Source organism: Hyperolius riggenbachi, chromosome 3 (genome assembly GCF_040937935.1).
Source record: "Hyperolius riggenbachi isolate aHypRig1 chromosome 3, aHypRig1.pri, whole genome shotgun sequence".
Classification (NCBI taxonomy): Eukaryota; Metazoa; Chordata; class Amphibia; order Anura; family Hyperoliidae; genus Hyperolius; species Hyperolius riggenbachi.
The window spans coordinates 338,883,707-338,909,761 of NC_090648.1; the positions used below are offsets into that span (position 1 = coordinate 338,883,707).

Here is a 26,055-nt window from a genome sequence, read left to right on the forward strand (position 1 = left end):
GGACCCCAGTTGAGGTAGTGACGGGGGCCCCCAGTTGAGGTAGTGACGGGGGCCCCCAGTTGAGGTAGTGACGGGGGACCCCCAGTTGAGGTAGTGACGGGGGACCCCCAGTTGAGGTAGTGACTGGGACCCCCAGTTTAGAGAGGGAAAGGTGCTCCTCAGTTTAGGTAGTGACAGGTGCTCCTCAGTTTAGGTAGTGACGGGCAGGGATGATCAAATACCGACTTCGGATGAAATCCGAAAAGTGTTGTTCAGATTTCATCCTGCTAATTACATCACCTGTGCGGGTGGGCGAAGGGGGGTTAATCTTACCCATGAGACGTCTTCTTCGCTCCGTTCCTTGGCGCCTCCCACGATGCGTTCCAATCAGCCGTCATGAAATCCAAATAACCCCAAACACCAAATCCAAATAACACCTATTTGGATTTCATCCGAAGTCGGTATTTGAAGATGCCTGGTGACAGAAGCCCCCCAGTGTATGTAGTGACAGAGACCCCCGCCCCCCCCCCCCCCCCCCCCAGTGTATGCAGTGACGGGTGCCCCTAGTTTAGGTAGTGACAGGTGCCCTCCTCACCTTAGTGACAGCAGCAGACAGAGCCTAGAGTCAGACCTCAGAATCAGCCGGCGACCAGTCAGCCAGTAAGAGCGGGTGCACGGTACTCGGTACTCGGGGAACACCACGCTGCATATGCGGAAGTTATGTCACTTCCCCATATTAGTGTGGTGTCCGTGAGGTCCTAGCTCCCACTGGTCGCCAGCTGATCGGATGTCTGACGCTGGGCTGCCTGCTGTCACTAGGCAACGGCCAGGGGGAGGGGCAGCTGGCGGCCAGGGGGGGTCAGGCCCCCTAATTTGCCCGACGTGCGGATGCCCATGCGTGTCTCCCAAACTTGCTGAATGTTCCTGCATGCCAGATCTGTAAAGGGAACCTGAAGTGAGAAGTATATGAAAGCTGCCAGATTTATTTCTTTTTAAGCAATACCAGTTGCCTGGCTATCCTCTGCCTCTAATACTTTATGCATATGCTAAAGGTCTACTTTTAGCCATAGACTTTAAGCATATCAGGAATTTCTGATGTTTCTGTCAAATCTGACAAGATTAGCTGCATGCTTCCTGGTGTTTTTCAGACACTGCTGCAACCAAATAGATCAGCAGGGCTTTCAGGCAACTGGTATTTATAAGGAAATAAATATGGCTGCCTCCAAATAATTCTCGCTTCAGTATACCTTTAAGCGACTATCAGGGGTCCATTGCCCTGAATCCATTGTCCTCTCCTTCGGCGGACGCTTCATCGATCCTGGCTTATCATCCCTCCTCGTAAACAGAAAAGAACAGTGGACCCTCTGGAAGATTGCTGCTGCATGGTGCCGGATGCCTTGAGCCTGCGCAGTAGCATGGAGCTCCTCAGGCTTTGCTTTTTCTGCAGTGCTGACTCGCATTGCATCAGCACATGAGGTAGACTGCATCCTACCTAATAGGCAAGTGTCCCTGCATCTGTCCGTGTGTTAGTGCTTTAGCACTGCATGTGCAGAGACAAGACGCAGAGACACTGCCGAGAGCCGGAGGAGGACGGGGCCAGAAGGTGCGGTCGTGTGCGTTCGCTCAAGGCACGCGACTTGTGGCCGTGGATTACTGACAGACCTAGCCAAGGTCACTAGTGTTAGTATAATAGATCAACTCTTGAAGGACACCTGAACTGAGCGGAATATAGAGGCTGCCATATTTATTTCCTTTATTTCGTTTTAAACAATACCAGTTGTCTGGCAGACCTGCTGATCTCTTTGGTTGCAGAAGTGTCTTAATCACACAACTGAAACAAGCATGTGGCTCCCTATGCTACATTATTGCTGTAATTTGGCACTGTATTGGCCTGAGGAAGCGGGCTCAGACCCACGAAACGCGTTGCCTGTGCTCAAATAAAAATCTGTTGTAAGTTTACAGAGATTTCGTCATTGAGGTAAGATACCTCATTTTTCTTTTTCGTTTTTAAACTGGTTTTAAAAGCTTTTATTCAAATCAGGGCGCCTCTTTCCCTTATTGTGCATGTGGCTAATCTAGTCAGATTTCAGTCATTTACAAACTCCGAAAGAGAGAAAGTACCCAGAAACGCAGCACATCAACCAGCTATAAATAACTTTTTCAATCAAACTTTATTGAAGCATAATTGCATAGCGGCAATAAAAACAATTACAAACATCACCAACAGGTGAAGTGGTGGGGTCCATGATATTAATAATAGTAATCAGGCATTATCTCATGCAGAGATATAATAGTATTTAAAAGTATGTATGAGAATAATATATAGAAAAATGTATGCAAAATATCAGCAGAGCACAATGTACATTTATATCTAGATAAATATAAATTGTGAGCACACAATTGATTCAATATGCAGGGGAATCCAGATTATAACTATGCAGAACGCAAACAAATCAATAGGGGATAAACCAAAAGCAGCCCCCGCAGTCAATAACACCTGATCTGCATGCTTGTTCAGGGTACATAGCTAAGGCCCATACTCACGCTCAAAAAAACTGCCTGATTGTCGTCCAACTTTAGTCCGTTTTAGACTGTTGGATGACAATCTGGCGTGTGTACACATGCAAACGACTTGACGAGCGACTGATAACATGCGTTGCTCCCAATCCAACTGTTGGATATATGTTGGCCTACGGTCATCTGATATTGTGCGGATGGTCAGTGTGTACAACTCATTTGAACGACTGTTAAGTGGTTTGTACTTGTTTTCAATGAGTGGTCCGTCCCGCCATTGTGCGCAGTATGTAAATGAGTTGGTAGTTTATCTGTCCGGGCGTGTGGACATACAGGTCATGCGGTACGTTAGGCCGTATGTAGCTTAAGAGTTTTTGAAACGGAGACTCAGCATTACAGCAAGGCAATCTGCATTGTTTTAAAGGGAAATAAATGTCAGCCTTTATATCCCTCTAAGTTCAGGTGTGCTTTAACCACCTTGGCGGTAATGACGAACTCAGCTCGTCCATTACCGCCAAGCTGGATATCTCAGCCCCTGGTGGGTCGTTTAAAAAAAAAAAAAAAAAAATTTAAAACATGCAGGCCCCCCCCCCCCCCTCCCCCCGACCCTTAGTGCAGCCTGGCCAATCACCGCCAGGCTGCGCTATGGGGTGGATCGGGACTCCCCCTGACGTCATGACATCGATGCCTTCATTCTGATCGTCGCCATGGCGACGAGGGAAGCCCTAACAGGAAATCCCGTTCAGAGCAGGATTTTCTGTTTGGTATGATCGCTGTCGGCGATCAGAGGGCGCAAGGATGGGTGAATCATGTAGCTAGCGCTAGGCTAGCTACATGATAAAAAAAAAAAAAGAGGTGAAAAAAAACCCACCCGCGGCCGAGCGCCGCAAAAAATCAAACCGCTAGGGTGGTTAATGCAGGCTTCAACGGTAATATACACTCCCCTAAAGGATTATTAGGAACACCATACTAATATGGTGTTAGACCCCCTTTCTCCTTCAGAACTGCCTTAATTCTACGTGGCATTGATTCAAAAAGGTGCATTCTTTAGAAATGTTGGCGCATATTGATAGGATAAAATCTTGCAGTTGATGGCGATTTGTGGTATGCACATCCAGGGCACGAAGTTCCTGTTCAATCACATCCAAAAGATGCTCTATTGGGTTGAGATCTGGTGACTGTGGGGGCCATTTTAGTACAGTGAACTCATTGTCAAGTTCAAGAAACCAATTTGAAATGATTTGAGCTTTGTGATATGGTGCATTATCCTGCTGGATGTAGCATTTAGAGAATGGGTACATGGTGGTTATGAGGGGATGGACATGGTCAGAAACCATGCTCAGGTAGCCTGTAGCATTTAAACTATGCCCAATTGGCACTAAGGGGCCTAAAGTGTGCCAAGAAAACATCGCCCACACCATTACACCACCAGCCTGCACAGTGGTAACCAGGCATGATGGATCCATGTTCTCATTCTGTTTACGCCAAATTCTGACTATATCGAGACTCATCAGACCAGGCAACATTTTTCCAATCTACAACTGTCCAATTTTGGTGAGCTCGTGCAATTTGTAGCCACTTTTTCCTATTTGTAGTTGAGATGAGTGGTACCCGTGGGGTCCTCTGTTGTTGTAGCCCATCTTCATTAAGGTTATGCGTGTTGTGGCTTCACAAATGCTTTGCTGCATACCTCAGTTGTAATGAGTGGTTATTTCAGTCAACGTTGCTCTTCTATCAGCTTGAATCAGTCGGCCCATTCTCCTCTGACCTCTAGCATCAACAAGACGTTTTTGCCTACAGGACTGCCGTATACTGGATGTTTTTCCCTTTTCACACCTTTCTTTGTAAACCCTAGAAATTGTTGTGGTCATGAAAATCCCAGTAACTGAGCAGATTGTGAAATACTCAGACCGGCCCATCTGGCACCAACAACCATGCCACGCTAAAAATTGGTTGAATCAACTTTCTTTCCCATTCTGACATTCAGTTTGGCATTCAGGAGATTGTCTTGACCAGGACCACACCCGTAAATTCATTGAAGCAACTGCCATGTGATTGGTTGATTAGATAATTGCATTAATGAGAAATTGAACAGGTGTTCCTAATAATCCTTTAGGTGAGTGTATCTTCTGCTTAAGGTAGCCATACACTGGTCGATTTGCCATTAGATCGACCAACTGACAGATCCCTATCTGATCAGAAAGGGATCGTATGGCTGCCTTTACTGCAAACAGATTGTGAATCGATTTCAGCCTGAAACCGATCACAATCTGTTGAGCTGATCTTGCCACCTGTCGTCCCCCCCCCGTATACATTACCTGAAGCTGGCTCCGGGTCCTCTTCTCTGCGCTGCACCGCACCGCACCGCATCCCAGCGTACACTGTGTCACTCAGTGACCAGGTAGTTCAAATAGAGCGCCCTCTATTTGAACTTCCTGGTCACTGGAGTGACACAGGAAGTTAATGTACGTTGGGATGGAGCAGGAACAGTGGTGCAGCGCGGAGAAGATGCCCGAGAGCCAGCGTCAGGTAATGTATACTTGTATCGGATCGGCTGCCGCTAGCGATGCGCTCCCTACCCGCGGGCGATCGACGGTAATTTCCCACACGGCGCGATCGACGGACCGATCCGATTTTAGGAGGAAATCGGATCGGCGGGTGCGTTTAGTGCGAACGATTGGCAGCAGATTCGATTACAGTGATCGAATCTGCTGTCGAAACGGCGGCAAATCAAGCCAGTGTATGGCCAGCTTTACTGAACTTGAATGCCTCAGACCCAAGTTCCCATATAATGCTATGATGCAAGGGTAACAAGCAATTTGGGTGAATGATGAAAATGAGTGGAAACGTCTGAGAAAATTGCTAGGGTGTGTATATTAATAAATTTACAATCTAACACACACTATACAATCGTTAGAAAAATTGAAGAAAAATTTCCAGCATTCCAGATCGATAAAAAGCAAAAAAAACTGTAAATCCGATCGGATCTTTCAGTTGAATGAATAAAAAAGATTTTGATTCTTTGCGGGAGATCCGATCATATTTATTGAATTGCCGTAAAATTGGATCATTTTATTGTATTGTGTGTGGCCACTTTAAAAGGCATCCCCACATCCCTTTAGAATGTACGTTTGTTATACTGCCTCTGCTCACTCTGAATCTGTCCACAAGCCTTTCTTAACATTTTTATTTAATTGCCACAGCTTAGATGAACGCCAAGAAACTTGAGGCCCCGTTCACATCTAAAATCGCAAAACTCTAGCACTTAGTGCTAGCATTTTGCTCAAGTGATTTTACCGCGATTAGCACAGTAAAAATCACTGGACACTTCCGTGATTTCAGAGTGATCGCAGTCAACGCTTTATAAGCACTGTACCGTGATCACTCCAGAATCGTTCCAAAAATGCTGCAGGAAATGCGTTTCCAATTGGCGCTAATCGCAAAACGCCCACGAGCTGTGGCAATCACGGCAGTGAGAACACTACCATAGGGTAGAATAGCACTAGCGTTTTTAAAAAGCCGAAGGGCTCCGGGGGAAAACTCCTTTTTTTTTTTTTTTTAATTTATTTTTTTTTTTTTTTATTCCCTCTGCTCTGTTCTCTCTGCCCGCTGCCTGGGGGGTAGAAAAGCTTTTTACACCCAAGCAGCTTTTGCAACTTATCTGATCAGCGTGACTTGACTGCTCCTGTCAGTCATAGCTATCTCTGCTTCTGATTCTGTGAATCACGGCTGGCTTCCCACAGTCTCACTAAAACCCCATCTACACGATACGATTCTTTATACGATTCGATTACGATTCTATTTACGATCCGATTAAATTCGACATGTCCGATCAGGATTCGTTTCGATTCAATTCGATTTGCCATTGCAAAACAATGGCAAATCGAATTAAATCGAATTGAATCCTGATCGGACATGTCGGATTTAATCGGATCGTAAATAGAATTGTAATCGAATCGTATAAAGAATCGCATCGTGTAGATGGGGCTTAAGGAAAGAATAATCGGATGACCCCTGCCTCCTCTAGACTTCCTCCAAACTGTTAGAATGAGGATGAGGACCACCAGGATTTCACATGACCTCTCCGACCCAGGCAGTTGCTTCTTTGAGCTCCTCCCATTGGGCCACCGTTATAGAACCATCCCCTCCAGAACTACCTATCTTCTTCGCCCAAGCAGTCCTCCTGCTGAACTACATTTCCCCCTGCCAGGTCTGTTCCCCATTGCACTCTGCCTTGGACAGCACTATCCCCTAGCCGCCCACTCTGTACTTCCAAGGACCCCTGTACTGCTCCTTACCCTAGTTGTTTTAGAGTTCTTAATGCTTGTCGCCTATGCTTCTTATGCTTATCTCAACGTATATCTCCTATGTCAATGCAATGTCTGTCAAATGTACTACTTACTAAACACTTTTTGGCAGAGAAGGGGAGAAATCTTTCCATTTGTACTGAATTATCAGAATTTGAGAAATTATTTGTGAAGGAGGCTCCTCCCATGCATCTGGTATGATTTTTATATAAAGAGTTAAATAAATTGAGGGAGGGAGAATTTCCTAAATATTTAAGTAGATGGGAGGAGGATGCTGGCATCTCTTTAGATGATGGGTTGAAAAGGAAAATCTGTATTTTGGCCCATGCTACATCAGTTAGTTCTAGAATAAAGGAAATTAACTTTAAATTATTGACAAGATGGTATAGAACACCAGATAGGTTGGCTACAATGTTCCAGGGGGTAAATGATAGATGTTGGAGTTGGTGTGGAGCAAAGGGGTCTTTAATGCATTTAGCGTGGGAGTGCCCAGTAATATCGGATTTTTGGAAAAGTATTGGATTGTATTAAGGAATTATGGGAAGATTGTGGAGCACTTGAAACAAAAAAAAAAAACCGAGAGCCCAGTATGGTGCAGTAAGTCTAGCAATTGTTGGCAAAATATTAACAGATGTGGATATACTCACAAACACTGGTTACCACTTAGGCAACCACTTGAAATGCAGGTGGGGAGCATTAGAAGCTGACCCCACTCAGGTTTAAGAAGTCGTTCTCTGTAGATATAAAGAAGGGGAAAGTCCCCTCCACCCAAGGTGGATTCTGTCGCACAGAGGCGCATTGCCACTATTGGACCTTTTTGAGCTTGCACTCCTTGCCTGATGAAGCGGGTTATACCTGCGAAACGCGTTGCGGAGTGCCAAAATTGTTATTTGCGATTTGAACAATCTCTATTGTCCATCATTTCAGGAGGTAAATCCACCTGTACTCCTCCTTTTTAGTTGTTTTTAGATCATTTTAACCTGCCTAGCGCCTCTGTCCAAATTTGCACGGGAGGATTGTGGAGATTCGGATCCAGTAAAGGTATTGCTGCAACGCGGCTGTCATCCCGGGAGACCGCGCGGGGATGAACCCGCTTCAAAATTTCCAAAAGCTGTCAGATACTGCAATAACACGCTATGAGAAAAGTGCTTTATATGCAGTGAATCTGGGATATCGCATATCTGCCTGTCTGTGGTTTAAGAAGGGTCGTGGAAGGCGAGGGGAGCCTATGTAATACCCCAAAGGTGCACTTGCTACTGTCATCGTAGCATGTTGAATAGGTGAGTCGCACTCTTGAAGGGTGACTATTCTTGGTGGAGGAACACTATCAAGGAAGCGCTGCTGATAACTACTTATTGGAGTAAGTGTGAATGCTGCCTTACAGTGCATTTCAGTAGGTGTAGTGTGAACCAGCCCTAGAGGCTCTGCTGCTTTCTAGTGGTATGACTAATAGCTCTTCTAATGTGTACATGTAATTAACCTCCCTGGCAGTATGATATGTGCGGCTGCGCGGCCGCGGGAGGTTTTTTTTCAATTTTTTTTTCTTCTTTAGCATGTAGCTAGCCTAGCACTAGCTACATGCTTCCCCCCTCCCTGCGGCGTCCCCCCGTAGTCTCCGATCGCCACCGGCACCGCTTGTCCATAAGGAAATCTCGTTCTGAATGGGATTTCCTTGAGGGCTTCCCCCGTCGCCATGGCGACAAACTTTGGCGAGTGGCCAGACTGCGCAAGGGGTATGCGGGGGGGGGGGGCGCCTGTATCGCGGCGGGATGCGGCGCATCGGCGGCGGGCGGCGGCGATCAGACCAAACACGCAGCTAGCAAAGTGCTAGCTGCGTGTTTGAAAAAGAAATGATGTAAATCGGCCCAGCAGGGCCTGAGCGGCACCCTCCGGCGGCTTACCCTGTGTCACACATGGGATTACCGCCAAGGAGGTTAAGGCACCGGGAAATTTTGATGCAGGGTGAAGCCGAAAAATGGATCACCCTGCTCCTGCAAAAGTCCCAGCGGCGTTAATTCTGTTTCTGCTCCAGGCTTTCGTGGACTGTGGGATAAGATGCAGTTCGGCTGCCAGCTATTGCTGGTGGCCGAATTATGTTTTTATCATAATTTGGGCTCAGTCTTTTGCCTGAGCGCCGCTTAAGCCGTAATTCCCATTATGGCCTATGGCAAGACCTGGTGTGTTCATATTTCCAAGCCCATTTTTTCGCCTGACTCTTTTCTCTTACTTCTGGTGGTTTTAGTTCCTGGCCTTGCAGGGCCTTGTGGTGGTTTTACTAATAGGCCTCATGATGTTTTGGTGTTATTTAATAGGTCTCACAATGCCTTCTATAGTGGTATTAGTAACAAGCCGGCTTTGCCTTCTATTAGATTTAGTAATAAGGCTTGCAGTGGTTTTAGGATGCCTTGTGGTGGTTTCTGTAGTATGCCTAGCAATGCCTTGCATTGGTTGTAGTAGTTGTCATTGTGACGCCTTGTGGTGAGTTCAGGAATAGGCCTCACAATGCCTTGCAGTGGTTTTATTGGTAGCCATTACAGTGCCTTGTGGGGATTTTAGTAACAAGCCTCTGAATGCGTTGCAGTGGTTTTAAACAGACACTGAGGTGTCTTTTTTTTTTTTTTTTTTTTTTTTACCTTAGTTTTGTATCCAGCCATCTTTAGCATTAAATTCCAAGCTGAAGTCAAAGAAGACTGAGAGGGGCTGGGAGAGGCGGAAATTTACTGGATAAGAGGCAGAGCTACTGTGCACAGCTCTGCCTCTACCAGGAAGCAAAATCCTGGAAAGTATGGAACTTTCCTAGGCTATTTCTAGGGCACTCTTTCTGTCGCAGGGATGCGGTGAATCGGCTTGGAATTTAATGCTGAAGACGGCCAGATACAAAACTAAGGTAAAAAAAGACACTTCAGTTTCTCTTAATCGGCCTTACATAACTTTTTTTTTTTTTTTTTTCAGTAGTAGAGCTCACAGTGCCATGTATCATTTTTTTTTTTCTTTTTAGTAGGCCACACAATTCCGTGAGGTAGTTTTAGTAATAGGCCTTACAATGCCATGGGGTGGTTTTTATTGTGGGCGTCTCAATGCTTCACAGTGGTTTTAGTAGTAGGCCTTGCAATTCTTTCAGGTGGTTTTAATAATACGCCTGCAGCGCCATGTAATGGTTTTGGTAGTAGGTCATGCAATATCATGTGATGATATTAGTATTAGGCCTTAAAATGCCTTGCATTTGTTATAGTAAAACAAAAGTTTGCTTTCCTAAAACAGAAAGAATTTGCGATAATTCAGGTTAGAGTGAGCTCGAGATGTCTCCCAGGCACCACTGTGGAATATATGCAAATTAACCATTTGTTATAGTAGTAGGCCTTTCAATACCCCATGGTGATTTTAGCAATAGTTTTTACAGCTTGAGGAGAACCTTGCACATCTTAAGATGTTAATGTTTTTGATGGGTGTTGTAATTTAGCTTCCTTTCACATGCCAAAGGTTGTCTTGTCTTCCTGTACTCACTGTTTGCACTTAGAAATTGTTCAGAGCTGTAAACTGACTTGGACTTTGGAAATAATTACGGTATATGCTATGGAGTTGAGTTGCTTACAGATTGATGGCTGTGGATCTTCTTATCACGAGGATTGTGCGTGTCATCTGTAACGTGTTAAAGGTTAAATGTTGTTGATTCCAGATACCAGTCTGCTGTACATACAGTAACACAATGTCTCGGCTCCTCCATGTTGTCGTTTCCTTGTCTTGAGGATTGTAGGGCTTGTGGTGTATTGCTGTATTGTCATCTCTAGGTAGGTGGATGTGCCACTGATTTTGTCTTCCTTTCAGGTTGTGATTATATGCCTATTCTTCCTTATTGATGAAAGTAAGCATACTGACTCAGCATCAACTTATACTTCACACCTGGCCAGGTTCCACTATGTTGTAGTGAGTTCTCGGAAAGCTACCTCCCTAACCTGCTATGTGCTCAATTACCTATTAATACACTGGTAGGAGATTCCTTCCATACTTCTAGTTCCAGTCCTGTCCAGATGTCACCTTTTATGCATTAGTATTACATTTCTCCTTCCTGAGCACATGACCTTCCTTGGTGTTTGTGTGCTCAGTTGGTCTGGTCACAGTTCCTCTGTAGTTGTCCAGATACACATATTCGGCTCTACTGTGTATGGAAAACTGAAAATACATGACATTAGTGGTACAAACACAAAACAAGTGTAGCACATATGCAATTCATTTATATACTGCCATTTCAGTGCATTTGTACAGTACTCATCCCCTCCTTCCAATGAGTATAGTGACTTTTTTTGTAGTACCAAGTACATTAAGGCATACATACAGTGGTATCCACATAGCAAAGCAAATAGAAAGAAGCTACACAGATTTTTTTTTTTTAATTGCCAAGGTAGCAACAAAGAGACAGGTCTGCCATATATGAGGTAGCATATATATCTCTATCTCTATCTCCTTTCTAAATGATGCATGATTGCAATCACTGAAATCGGTATGATGTCTAAGCTTTTTAAAAAAAAATGCTCCCATTAACTTACATTATTAAAATTGCGGTAAAATTGCAATTGCGGTAAAATCGCAAGATTTTTCCATGATTTTAATGTAAGTCAATGGTAGCATTTTCTAAAAAGCTCTTGGAAAGCTCTGATGGGCAAAAAGCTCTCAGAAATGCGCTTATAGTGTGTCTGAGCCCTAAGAGAACTGGAATACTAGATTGAAATAATAGTTTTCTTTTTCTACTTGCCTATGTAAATGTTGTATCATACAGGGCTGTTAAGTCTGTACAAAAATCGTCCAACTCAGACTCCTCAGTTATTGAAATCTGACTCTGACTCCAAGTATCCAAAATTACTCCGACTCCTCAGTCTAATTTTTACAAAGGCTATGGATTTGGTTCAAAAATCATCCGACTACTCAGTTTATTGAAACCTCCGACTCCAGGTACCAAAAAGTGCTCCAACTCCACAGCCCTGGTATCATAGGGCTCCACAGTGAAATTGTGATAGATTTCTTTAATTGTAAAAAGAAGGGTTTTGACAGAGCATTTACTGTGCCTAAACTTAGGGGCACAATTGAGATCTATGTCTGAATTTTCTTTAGTACTGTGTTACATGTATGATTAAGTTGTTGTGATAACTAAATTGCTTTAACCAGTTGCTGCAACTAGATGAAAATACATTTTAATTAAGTTACAGGGGAGACTCTTTTCGATGACTTTACTTTACCCTTAGTTGCCAATTGTCCAAAAGTTTTTTGTTTAGTGACCTAGTTGCTAACCTTAGTCACTAGTCCTGAGATTTGATGTTTGCTACTGCTCACTATATATTTGAGATCAGTAGCTGTAATTTAGAGCAAGTACTAATTATTTCCTATATACAGTGTTCGGCTGCAATGTTAGCAAACTGATTGCTGCAACTGTTGTGATGCATTCACTTGAATGACATAGCTCTTTCATACCTAGTACTACAAACACCTTTTTGCACAAATGCTGTTCCGGAGCAGTGCTTTTCAGCGCTGCTAGATTTGGGTGCAGCCGGCGCCTCCATAGACTTCAATAGGAATCACTCCTATTGCAGCGCTCAGTGAGTAACGTCGGCTCCGTCAGAAGACGGAGCCGAGGTTGCTTAAAAACATAATAATTCGGCCTCCAGCAATCGCTGGAAGCCGAATTATTTCATTCCCCCACTATCCATGGCGGCCTGGAGGGGGAATAGTAATTAAATCGGCCCGGACTTGTGCAGAAGCAGGATCAGCCATATACCGCTGTATCCTGCACCCAAGTCTACCGGCGCCGATTTCAAATGTACTTTGCTGTTCACTTATGGGCCAGTTCACATGGGCTCATTTGGGCGGCACATTTAGCCGATGCTAAACGCTCTTCTGTAACCGAGCAGAAAAGTGCTTTGCATCGGTTACCGTTGCATTTTAAAGCCCCATGGGTACACAGAACCGCTGACTCCTCCATCCCAAGGATTTGCCTTGACGGTCACATTTGCACAACTTGTGGAAAAATGCATTGAGGTGATCACTCCAATTCATCTCAATGCAGACATTTGTCAATCCTGGCAGTACACGATGAGGACAGATGACCACAGAAACCTGTATGAACAAGCACCAAATGTTCATCTCTTTCTCTAACCTTGCTGTGACTCTGTAGTGTAAACACATTTTTGGCACTGGAGCAACAGATGCAGATCTCTTATCTGTAGCTAATATTTTATCCATGCAACTCTTGTTCTAAATCAACCTTTTAACATTTTATACCTGCTATGGCCAGAGGTCTTCACATTCTTACATCAAAAGACATGATACTGTGGCTGCTGGATTGTACACAAATATGAGAGTGAGGTTTAAAGCAGAATGGCCACATGCTGACAGATTGATCTGGAAAGCCCCAGCTACACAATACGATTCTTTGTGCGATTCGATTACGATTCTATTTACGATCCGATTAAATCCGACATGTACAATCAGGATTCAGTTCGATTTGCCAATGTTTTGCAATGGCAAATCGAATTGAATTGAATCGAATCCTGATCGGCCATGTCGGATTTAATCGGATCGTAAATAGAATTGTAATCAAATCGCACAAAGAATCGTATCGTGTAGATTGGGCTGAAGTGTTTTATTAGATTGATTTAATGATGCAGGTGGGTACTGTAGCCAATGTGAAATAAAGCTTCCTTGTGATTATATCAAACATCCCCCCAAGTGTTGAGATAAAATGGAAACAAATAGAAAGTTCTCTGCACATGACGTCATGTTTTTACCATAGTTCTTACAGTGACATTTCCCAGCTCTTCACTGCACATTTACCTCAGTGATCATCTTCATTGTTGGTAATATCACATCTGTCACCTCAATCTGCCAGTGAGAGAGGTCCGGGGCCCCTGGTCATCGTGTCGTGCAAACCAATCGTGTGTTTTTAAACCTCAATCTGTGTGGCCAGTATTTTAAAGCTACATACATTTGAATAAAGAATTTGTATGGTTCTAATCTACACCAATTATTTGCATCTCATTGAATATTCCTAAAATTTGGTTAATGCACGCATGTGTTCCTTTTATTTCAACTTCTCAGAACCCTAATTATGCCCAATTTTGGAATTAAGTTTAGATGCATAAATGATCTTGATTGCCGAGTGGTGTGGGATAGAGTAGGGATCTGTTCAAAGGTGGGAACCTTATTGTTGGTGAATTGGCTTAATATTAAAACACTGCAGTATTTTGGAGACTAAGATCCTCCACTTATAACTTTTTTTTTTTTTTAATTCTTTTTATTTATTTTTTTAACCTATTTTGGTTCCTGGACGTAGAAACTACGTCCAGGAACCATGCCCGCTACCGAGGCCGATCCCGCGCGTGCACGCGCACTTCCGGCCGCGGATTCGGTAGCCACGGAATCAATGTATCGGGCTATGGTGCCCGATCACTGATTCCTCTCCCCCGCTGAAAAAGCGACAGCTTTTCTCGGAAGCTGTGCTTTTTCTGGCTGTTCCCTCCCCGATGCGTCACTCTAAGCGTGTGTTACGCTTAGAGTGACGTCATGTAAACAAACTCGTGGCCGCCATCTTGTGGCCAAAAAGTAATACTACAACTGAAAGTAAAAAAATAAATAAAAATTAACACACATTTACATTATAAATCCATTGTTTACCTCCCACCCTCCCAAAACTACCCAAATAAAATGTTTACTATAAAAAAAAAACCATTACAATAAAAAAAAAAACATGTAAATATTTACCTAAGGGTCTAAATTTTTTAAATATCAATGTAAAGATGAAATATTTCTATATTTTTTTTATTTTAAACTTGTAAATAGTGATAGATGCAAAATGGAAAAAATGCACCTTTTATTTCCAAATAAAATATTGTGGCCATACATTGTGATAGGGACATAATTTTAACGGTGTAATAACCGGGACATATGGGCAAATACAATACGTGAGTTTTAATTATGGAGGCATGTATTATTTTAAAACTATAATGGCTAAAAAATGAGAAATAATGAATTTTTCCATTTTTTTCTTATTCTTCCTGTTAAAATGCATTTACAGTAAAGTGGCTCTTAGCAAAATGTACCCCCAAAGACAGCCTAATTGGTGGCGGAAAAAACAAGATATAGATCAGTTCATTGTGATAAGTAGTGATAAAGTTATAGGCTAATGAATGGGAGGTGAACATTTCTCACGTGAAAACGACGGAACACAAATGGGTTAATCACTCTGTTTCACAGGTTGCATGACATATGATTTCTGAGTGTAATGGATTAACATTGATTTACCTTACACTAGGCCCCATGCAGGGCCATAAGCCTAAACCTTACCAGGTGAACTGGAGCAGAGCTTTAAAGGCAGGACGAACAAACACAGTGCAACATGTAAAGCCCCCCCCATAAGTCTAGCGATATATGGGCACATTCGACCAAGAGATTTCTCTCCATTGAATGTAATAGAGCAGGGCTTTTCAACTCTGTCCTCAAGTACCACCAACAGTGCATGTTTTGCCGAAAACCACAAACATGCACAGGTGAGGTAATTAGTGTGTCAGCAGAGCTGATTAAAGGGAACCTTAACTGAGAAGGATATGGATTTTTCCTTTTAAAATACCAGTTGCCTGACTCTCCTGCGGATCCTGTGTATCTAATACTTTTAGCCACAGCCCCTCAACAAGCATGCAGATCAGGTGCTCTGACTGAAGTGAGACTGGATTAGCTGCATGCTTGTTTCAGGTGTGTGATTCAGCCACCACTGCAGCCACAGAGGTCAGCAGGACTGCCAGTCAACTGGTATTGTTTAAAAGGAAACATCCATAGCCCTCTCAGTTTAGGTTCCCTTTAACTACCTCTGTGGATTTCCACAAAACATGTACTGTTGGTGGTACTTGAGGACAGGGTTGAAAAGCCCTGTGATAGAGATCTCTTAATTGCCCATACACCAGAGGCTGATTCCTGATCGATTTCAGCATGAAACCTCTTGGGGATCTGCCTCTTGAAATCGCACTGCTTTCTCGACGCCCCGTCCTATTTCCCAGTAGTCACTTAGGGATGTGAATTATGGCAGAGACTTGGCTGACACTCGGGAGCAGCAGAGAGGTAGTGTATTTACATGCACGGGTTCCAGGGGGACATCTAACATTTTAGAGGACATCAGCCAAGGCCAGGGATGAGCTCTGTATTGATTTTGTGTAGCTACCTACTCGAAATCACTTGGATTCAAAACGTTAACTAGAACACCTGAGGGGACGAGTGAGGGAGGGTTAACTTACCCATGCTGCTATCAGCTTTAATGCGCTTCAGTTGCGTCCCACGTCACGTTCCAAGTCGCGTTCGCATTACTACAATGATTCCTCCTTCCGGGTTGAAGGAGGAAGCATGGTAGTGATGTGACGCGACGTGGGACGCAACTAAGCTCAGTTCGAAGCTCATCCCTGGCTGAGAGTTCTGTCATGTTCGTTGGTTATTGCAATATCTACTACCATTATGGCTGGGTACCTGATAAACCACATCGGCCCAAGAATTCCCAGCATGTCCGATCTATACATTGAACCAAATTCAGACCAAAATTGGTCAAATCGTCAGATCTGGCATGCTTGTGGTGGCACCAATTTTCATCCGATAATTATCAAATTGGATTTTCAATTGATCATCAAACCTCTAGATGTGTGACCACCTTTAAGGGATCTTGTCTCTGTTGCATGAATCCAGAAGATACAGATAACATCCTTTAAGGCAGCGTTTTTCAACCAGTGTTCCGCGGCACACTAGTGTGCCGCGGAACGTTGCCTGGTGTGCCGTCCTCTTATCCCCCCTCCCGAATGTCCCCGCGGCCGCCGCTGCTATTACCTTAGCAGCGGCCGCTCTCCCCTCTCCAGCGCATGTGTTTATTGTAGCAGCGTATCTCCGGCTGCTCTGTGTGATGCGCAGGAGGCAGGGCTTGGTTTCCATAGTAACGACGATACATATCGCCGTTACAGGAAGCCGCTGCCCCTTTCCTTCCGCATTCACACAGAGCAGCCGGAGATACGCTGCTTGAATATACACGCGCCGGAGAGGGGAGGAGCGGCAGCTGTTAAGGTAATAACAGCGGCGGGGACGGGCGGGGGGCACTATACTGACTATACTGGGGCACTATACTGGCTATACTGGGGCGCTATACTGGGGCACTATTCTGGCTATACTGGGGCACTATTCTGGCTATACTGGGTCACTATACTAGCTATACTGGGGGGCTATACTGGGGCACTATACTGGCTATACTGGGGCACTATACTGGCTATACTGGGGCACTATTCTGGGGCACTATACTAGCTATACTGGGGCACTATACTAGCTATACTGGGGCACTATACTAGCTATACTGGGGCACTATTCTGGCTATACTGGGGCACTATACTGGGGCACTATACTGGCTATACTGGGGCACTATTCTGGGGTACTATACTGGGGCACTATTCTGGCTATACTGGGGCACTATACTGGCTATACTGGGGCACTATACTAGCTATACTGGGGGCTATACTGGGGCACTATACTGGCTATACTGGGGCACTATTCTGGGGCACTATACTAGCTATACTGGGGCACTATTCTGGCTATACTGGGGCACTATTCTGGCTATACTGGGGCACTATACTGGCTATACTGGGGCACTATACTAGCTATACTGGGGGGCTATACTGGGGCACTATACTGGGGCACTATAATGGCTATACTGGGGCACTATTCTAGCTATACTGGGGGGCTATACTGGGGCACTATACTAGCTATACTGGGGGGCTATACTGGGGTACTATACTGGCTATACTGGGGCACTATACTAGCTATACTGGGGCACTATTCTGGCTATACTGGGGCACTATACTAGGGCACTATACTAGCTACACTGAGGCAACTAAACTCCCTACACTGGGGCAACTATGCTAGCTATGCAGCCGCACTCCAGGCCCCCCCCCCCATAGCCTGCTGCGCACGGCACTGTCGACTAGGTCGCGCAAACAACCGGGGGCCGCATACCCCCCCCCGCGACGTTCCCCGGAGAAAAATTTGGTCAGACAGTGTTCCCCGGGCCGGAAAAGGTTGGGAACCACTGCTTTAAGGTACCCATACACTACTTCGATTTCCCATCGACATACAGCAGATTCAATCACTGTGATCGAATCTGCTTTGAAATCGTTAACACTAACGTTGACTGATCGACCAATTTCCATCCAAAATTGATAGATTCAGTTTATCTGTCCAGCTGGAAAATTTCGCTCCATCGATAGCAAGTTCGGCGACGACCGACGCGGCAATAATCTCACCTGTCTGCCGGCGCGAGTCCCCGGGTCTGTGCTGTCCCTTTCTCCGGCTGGCCTTCTCTGTCTCCTCTTCACTTCCTGTCCCGTCCTGTGAGAAGGCGAAGTTCAAACAGTAGAGCACCCTCTACTGTTTGAACTTCCGCTTGTCACAGGACGGGACAGAAAGTGAAGAGGAGATGGAGAAGAAGGCCAGCTGGAGAAAGGGACAGCACAGACCCGGGGACTTGCGCCGGTGGACAGGTAATATCTTTGCTGCTGGCCGGGGGGAGCATGAAAGCAGGAAGGCTTGGGGACGGCGAGCAGGTGGCAGCTACATAGGTTTTGAATCAATTTCATGCGGAAATCTATTCAAAATCTGTGTGCAGTGTATGGGCAGCCAATAGATCCCTTTCTGATCATATTCGATCAAAAGACAAAGACAAACACTTATATAGCACTTTTCTCCTGGCGAACTCAAAGCGCCAGAGCTGCAGCCACTAGGACGCGCTCTATAGGCAGTAGCAGTGTTAGGGAGACTTGCCTAAGGTCTCCTACTGAATAGGTGCTGGCTTACTGAACAGGCAGAGCCGAGATTCGAACCCTGTCAGAGGCAGAGCCCTTAACCATTACACTATCCAGCCAACGAGAGGGATCTATCTGTTGGTTGATCTGTTGTCAATCAACCAGTGTACGGCAGCCTTAAAACACAGAGATTCTTGGTTCCTTAGATCTGCTATGAGGATGAGCACTAGAGTGACAAGACCACCTCCTACATTAGCAGTAAATGGTAAAGCATTCTTCACATACAATGAGTGTGTCTACAGTGTAACAAATCTACTTATGGTTTGGAGGGGATTACCGTGGGAATCCTCCTGTGTGTGTTGCTTTACCGATTGTAGACCAAATACAGAAGTGTGTAATTCACTGTATCTGCTGCTCTGCTTGGAGTAGTGATCACTGTGACTGGTCCTTACATTGATCACCCAGTTAGGTGTTCTAATACTACTACTGGTTTGGAATTCTTGTCAGAGTAATGAGCTCTTAGACAGGCTGTTATAATTCATACAACCATACGGGAGCAATTAAATGGCTCTGTTTGCATTAGAGGTTTTTTATTTTTGTACAACCACTCAAAATGCAAAGGCCTGCCTGTATAAATCAATAAAAAAATCTTGTTAAAATGACAATAACAAGAGTATCTACTTTCCACTGGTATTCTGTAGCACCTGCTGAGTTCTTGTGCAAACCTCACCCGTGCAGCATTGCCATGGGCTCTCTGAATGGAATATCAGGTGTGAAGAATGTCATCATAGAAGATACAGAGCAATATTTGCCTAACTGTTTAGATGTGTGCAGGGCCGGGCCGAGGCATAGGCTGGAGAGGCTCCAGCCTCAGGGCGCAGTGTAGGAGGGGGCGCACAATTCATTCAGCTGTCATTCCTAATTGTGTTTGAAGCAGAAAGAAATAAGAAAAGGGGATACATGACAGGGACTGCAAGCCAGATAACTAGATATTAAGGTGTTGGGGAGGCTGTGGGCCCTGTGGCCCTCTTAGTCTAATAGCAATCAGTGTGTGACGGCTGGGGTGGGAGGGATGGAGGGGCGCACTTTGGTGTCTCAGCCTTGGGTGCTGGAGGACCTTGTCCCTGCTCTGGATGTGTGGTTTGATCATACAGACATCTGTCATGTTAGCACTGTAGCTTTCTCTGGTATGCATTTCCAAAGGTTTCTTTTTTTTTCTTTTCAGTTTTGTTAGGAGTAAAAAAAACAATTGAATCCTCTCTACAAGTTTTTTTTTTTTTTTTTACCTCTTGTACTAATATTCTCTGATCGTTTTCTTGTTCCAGAGATCATTTGAACAGTATTAAACCATTCCTAGGAGATCAGCTGCAATGAGTGACCGGCATGGAAAACCATTCATGAAAACCTCACGTGGAGACTCAGTAAACTGGGACGTTAGCTTGCAAGCAATTCAGACTGACAAATTTATCTCTTTTCTGCTGAGCATGGTTCCTTTAGTGTGTCACAAAGGCCAGGAAGACAAACTGAAGAAAGTAAATGGATTGTCACCAACTGGACATGGCTTTAATCTCCGGGTGGACCAGAACTTGGAATATCACCACTTTTCAGAGCCAAACTACCTTGGAAATGGACCACATTGCTCAAACATATGCAGTACTAGTTATGACTTTGACAGCTATGACTACTGCAATGGAAGGGAGGTATCTGAAACTGATGCAATGCTGCAGGACAGTAGGACATCAGGGGATGAGGACAATACTGGTCTGCTCGAGGGCAGAAAAAAATTGCCAAAAGAATCTAGCTTTGCCATGGCGCTCCAGATACTTTTGCCATTCTTGTTAGCAGGCTTTGGAACGGTCTCTGCTGGAATGGTGTTAGATATTGTACAGGTTTGTGTTTTTTTTTTTTTTGTTGTTGTTGTTTTTTTTGACATTTTCCTATTTTTTAATTTACCTTTTGTCATTACATTTTATCAAATAAGGCAGTGCATAAATATGTACATTTCAGTAAACTTTTTCAGCCAATCAAAATCTAATTTTTGCCAGTGGATGCCAGTTATGTCTGACAGATGGTCTGCTGTTCACAGGGTGGGCAATATACAGACTGAAAAGGGAAAAGGCATTCTCAGTAACTTGTTCACTTACAGCTGAGTATTAGAAGTGCTATCTCTGTAAATGTACCGTAACTGAGACACAGTACCCTCCATAATGTTTTGTATAAAGACACATTATTCTATGATTTCTGCAAAGGCAAAAGTTTTATCCAGGCAATACATTATGTAGCTGCTACAAATAGAAAATAAGCGAGTTTATTTTGGTGTGACTTGCAAGATATGAATGAATACTTAAAAATTAAAACACAAAGATAATAGGACCTCAGATTTTGAAGTAGTTTAAGTCAGGTGGAGGATAGTTGTAGTAAAAGGGGGTACTGACAAGATCAGATTGGTATACAGGGTAACCAATCAATGTAGCCTTTAGGAGAATAACAGTCTCCACACGGGAACAGGGTTCACCACTGAACTTCGATCGCTCTCTTGACAAAACTCGTCCTTAAAAGGGTATACCTACACTATAGGGGAAAGAGGCACCCGGAATGATAAAACACATTACAGTCCTTAAAATGAAAGTATAAGAGGTAGCTTACCTTAAGGATAACACGGATATAAGGTAAAGTGAAGATTTATTTGCACTAAGGCAATGTGTTTTGTGAGTATACACAACTAACTTGAGGCGCTCAATGTCTGACTAATTTGGAAACTGGCACAGATACTTGGCCTGATGAAGCTAGTTGTATATACTTAAAAAAACATGATGCCCTAGTGCAGGGGTAGGGAACCTATGGCTCGGGAGCCAGATGTGGCTCTTTTGATGGCTACATCTGGCTCACATACAAATCAGTAGGGGGTTGATTCACTAAGCTACACTGCTAAAGCAGCGCAGCTTAGTGTGGCAGTGCAAGTAACATTTTCAAAGTAGGCACGCTACTGCTGTAGCGTGCACTAAATTGCTTGCACTACCCCAAAACGAACAATGGCTGCTCCAATTGTCCAACTCTGGACCCTGTCAGGTCCAGTGACTTTGTAGGAAGCGATCCCCGCACTTGACAAGCAGCCTACTGGGCCAAAGTGCGGGGATTTCGTCCTACAAATTGAATCAACCCCCAAGTCAGCTAGCTAATTGTACAAGTTGTTAGTCTGTATTTCTCCTGTCTGGGTCTCGGGGGAAATTGATGTTGCTGAAACCCAAGAGAAGCGGAAGACATGTTTGACACTGCCGCTGCCTGGCAGATCAACTGTATACACATCACCATGGCAACAGGGACGTGAGCCCTACTGTCCCAGTTTGAAACATATTGTATGGCTCTCACGGAATTACATTTTAAAATATGTGGGGTTTATGGCTCTCTCAGCCAAAAAGGTTCCTGACCCCTGCCCTAGTGCAAATAAATGTTCACTTTACCCTATAGCTGTGTCATCCTTATAAGCCATCTCTTATACTTTATAATTTTGAGAATTTTTATGTATTTTGTCGTTGCTGGGCACCTCTTTTTCCCATTGAGTTTATTTTGAAATGAAGTAAGGCAATCCATGGATCTTTATGTATCACTGTATTAGATAACGTATGCAGTCCTCCAAACATTCTAGACCAAGTTTGGAGCCAGTCCAGAAAATGAGTGTGATAGTCCCTCGGACTTCTTACCCGTTAATGCAAAGACCTGAGACGTTTCATCCCAAATATGCAGTTTTTCCTCCTCCTCTTACATCCCGGCAAAGCTCCTATAGGAGGATGATATGGGGCAAAGGTAGGACGGAGAGATGGAGGGAGGTAGAAAAGGAGAGGGGGAAAGAAGGAGAAAGGGAAACAAGCAGGATGGGAACGAACAACATAAAACCAGACCAGGAGGCCTTGTTTAATGAAATACATAAGCAAAAGCAAATATGTCGTTTTTAAATAAATTTAAAGGGATACTGTAGGGGGTCGGGGAAAATGAGTTGAAGTTACCCGGGGCTTCTAGTGGTCCCCCGCAGGCATCCTGTGCCCGCACAGCCACTCACCGATGCTCCGGCCCCGCCTCCGGTTCACTTCTGGAATTTCAGACTTTAAAGTCTGAAAACCACTGTGCCTGCGTTGCCGTGTCCTCGCTTCCCCTGATGTCACCAGGAGTGTAGTGCGCAGGCACAGACCATACTGGGCTTGCGCAGTACGCTCCTGGTGCCATCAGCGAGATTGAGGACACGGCAACGCAGGCGCAGTGGTTTTCAGACTTTAAAGTCTGAAATTCCAGAAGTGAACCAGAGGCGGTGCCGGAGCATTGGGGAGTGGCTGCACAGGCACAGGATGTCTGTGGGGGACCATTAGAAGCCCCGGGTAACTTCAACTCATTTCCCCCCCCCCCCACCCCCCCACCTCTACAGTATCCCTTTAAAGAGGAACTCCAGTGAAAATAATGTAGTAAAAAAAGTGCTTCATTGTTTACCATAATTATGTATAAATGATTTAGTCAGTGTTTGCTCATTGTAAAATCTTTCCTCTCCCCGATTTACATTCTGACATTTATTACATGGTGACATTTTTAATGTGGGCAGGTTATGTAGCTGCTCCTAGCTGTTTTGGCTGTTAGAGACAGCTGTAAACAGCTAATTCCTGTCTGTGAACCTTGTTACATTGTAACAAACTGCCAAAAGTGCCGCGGTACTCAAATCTTCTTGTGGTAGGGGTTTCAGCACAAAATCAGTCATACAGCGCCCCCTGATGGTCTGTTTGTGAAAAGCATTATATTTCTCATGTAAAAGGGGGTATCCGCTACTGATTGGGATAAAGTTCAGTTCTAGGTTGGAGTTTCTCTTTAAAACCTGGAATGTTACCCTGTGAAACAGAGAGGTAAATTAAAGAAAAATGTGTTTTTGTTCCAAACCTAATGTTGGGCACTACATCTGTTACATGAGAGTGTGCAGTGCCTAGTTTGCTACATGTGCTGTAAAATCAACCTGTTATGACAACCTATGTTTACCTTGATGTTTGTCTTTGAATACATCTAGCAACTAATACATTTTGCTCATCCATGTTTAGCTGCAGGCGCCTTCACACTGCATTTGGAAGGCCTGTTGTGTTTATTGCAATATGCATCCTAATGTGGATGTTTGTTGCTTAGAGTAGTGGCCTTGTGCTTTGAGAATCACTGGCTATCCTCCACAACTCCTCATATATCTGCAGAAATGTGCAACTGATATACAGTATTTATGTGATATAAATTAGAGACAGCCTGAAAAGTTATAAAACCAATGTCTGTATGCACAGCAGCTACCCAAGCAAACATTAGTCTTATTATCCAGGAGAAAAAAAATCCAGCCCTGGTTTTTTGGTTGAGATGACAGACATTCTAACGTGTGCTCGATTGAGCAGATTTTTATCTTCTGTCTAGGGGCATAACAGTGGGATCAGGATTTCCCCATTACTTTTCTCAATGTGCAGGGCAAGTTTAACACAAACCAAAAATTCCTTCTTCTGATAGCCTAATTCCTTGAGCCAATGATGTACTTTACAGACAACATAATTTTTGCATTCGCTAGCTCTATAGCCAGTGCTAGAGAAGTTCTCATTTTTCTAGATCATGTCCCTTATAATTGTCTACCTTGCAGCAATGCAACACTGTAGAGGCAAATAATTCAATAAGAGTTGATGCAAAATCATAAAAAATTATGTATGCACATTTACACAGTTTGAGAATGCACCAATAGAATTCTACCTTGACAGGATTCCTTTAGTTCATTTCAAGCTGCATATGTTTGCATAATGCTGCATCAACTCAGAATTCTGTGCAATGAATTAACTATCCCTATAGGCGACCACTCGCTCATCTACTGCATATCATCCCTAAAAAATAAAATGGGGAAAAAAAATACTAAAATCCATATGTGCACGCCAGCCATAATGCCCTGCTGCATGCCCAATGATTCATCAGCATACTTTAACTGTCAGAAACTGGAGAATACATTTTGCAGTGTTTTTATAACACAGATACCTGGAAGAAAAAAAACATTTTGCGACAAACTGAAACCCACACTTGAAAACAATGTCATTTTTTAAGATCACATTTTGGAATATTTCAGCCAAACCACAAAAATCTGAAAGACACAAAATACCCACACTGGAATAGCCCCGGAGGTCTATTTTTCAGGCTAGATTTACAGTGGTCAGTTGCATAACGCACGTGCTAAAGTGTGTGTGTGTGTGTGTAACTGCAATGTAGACTGTACATAGACTTTAATGTAACGCCTGCATACAGTCAGTTAGAATAACATGATCCGTTACTGTGAACTGACCCATGGAATTGTATGGGCAATGAGTTGTCTTGCAAAATTATTCTGCAACGCAATTGAACACTGTGAACTAGGCCTCAAAATTGTATCATTTGTGGTACATTTTTGCTCTTCAGACTCTGAAAATGAAGAACGATGCTAAAAAATTAAATGGAAAACATACTAAAATCCACGTGTGCATGCCAGCCGTAATGCCCTTCTGCATGCCTCATTATTCATCAAATAAGGCACATTTAACAGTCAGAAACTGGATAATACATTTTACAGTGTTTTTATAACACAGGCACCTGTCAGAAAAAAACAGTTTTTTAACAAATTGAAACCCATGCTTAAAAAAACATGTCATTTTAAAACCAATGGTCCCATTTGGGAAAGTCACAAGAATTTGTAAGGCACAAAATACACATATTTGAATAGCCCTGGATGTCTATTTTGCAAAATGGTGTCTTTTGTGATACTACTTTGCTTTTTGGACAAATGTAGGACTCTGGAAATGAAGATTGGTGCAATAAAACAAAATGTCATGCTAAAACCAAATGGGCACATTGGGGCTAACAGTCTGCTATTCCCACAGAGTAAATAAGGCATATGCAACAATGTTTAACCAGGAAGAGCCAACCAATATATTTTGGGGTATTTTATAGCTGTGGCACTTCTCATGTAAAAAGTGTGAAACCTGAAAAAAAGTGGATTTTCTGCTTTTGCTTCTAATTTTTCCCTTAAAAATGTCTATAAAATAATTATTGGTAAAAATATTACCCAAAGCCTAAGCTTTCCTGTATCTTAGGTATTATAAATAATGAAAATGTTATTACAGTATCAATAGCGACACAGCTTAAAGGGAAGGTTCAGGGAGGGAGGTAAAAAAATAAAAATCAATATCCGCTTACCTGGGGCTTCTTCCAGCCCGTGGCAGGCAGGAGGTGCCCTCGCCATCGCTCCGCAGGCTCCCGGTGGTCTCCACGGGCCGAACCGACCTGGCCAGGCCGGCTGCCAGGTCGGGCTCTTCTGCGCTCCAAGGCCTGGCACTTCTGCGTCCCACGCGGGCGCGCTGACGTCATCGGACGTCCGCCGGGCTGTACTGCGCAGGCGCAGTAGTTCTGCGCCTGCGCAGTACAGCCCGGCGGAC

The 26,055-nt window shown here is 44.0% G+C and overlaps 1 protein-coding gene across 2 annotated transcripts in view; it reads left to right on the plus strand.

The window, feature by feature from the left end:
- Window positions 1-26,055, plus strand: part of SLC41A2 (solute carrier family 41 member 2) — a 184,229-nt gene that overhangs the window by 38,302 nt on the left and 119,872 nt on the right. For both annotated transcript variants that reach the window (XM_068276912.1, XM_068276913.1), the window contains exon 2: window positions 19,930-20,493. In XM_068276912.1, the coding sequence (XP_068133013.1) occupies window positions 19,975-20,493 (519 nt within the window). In that variant the 5' untranslated portion in view covers window positions 19,930-19,974. The remainder of the gene's footprint in view (window positions 1-19,929; window positions 20,494-26,055) is intronic.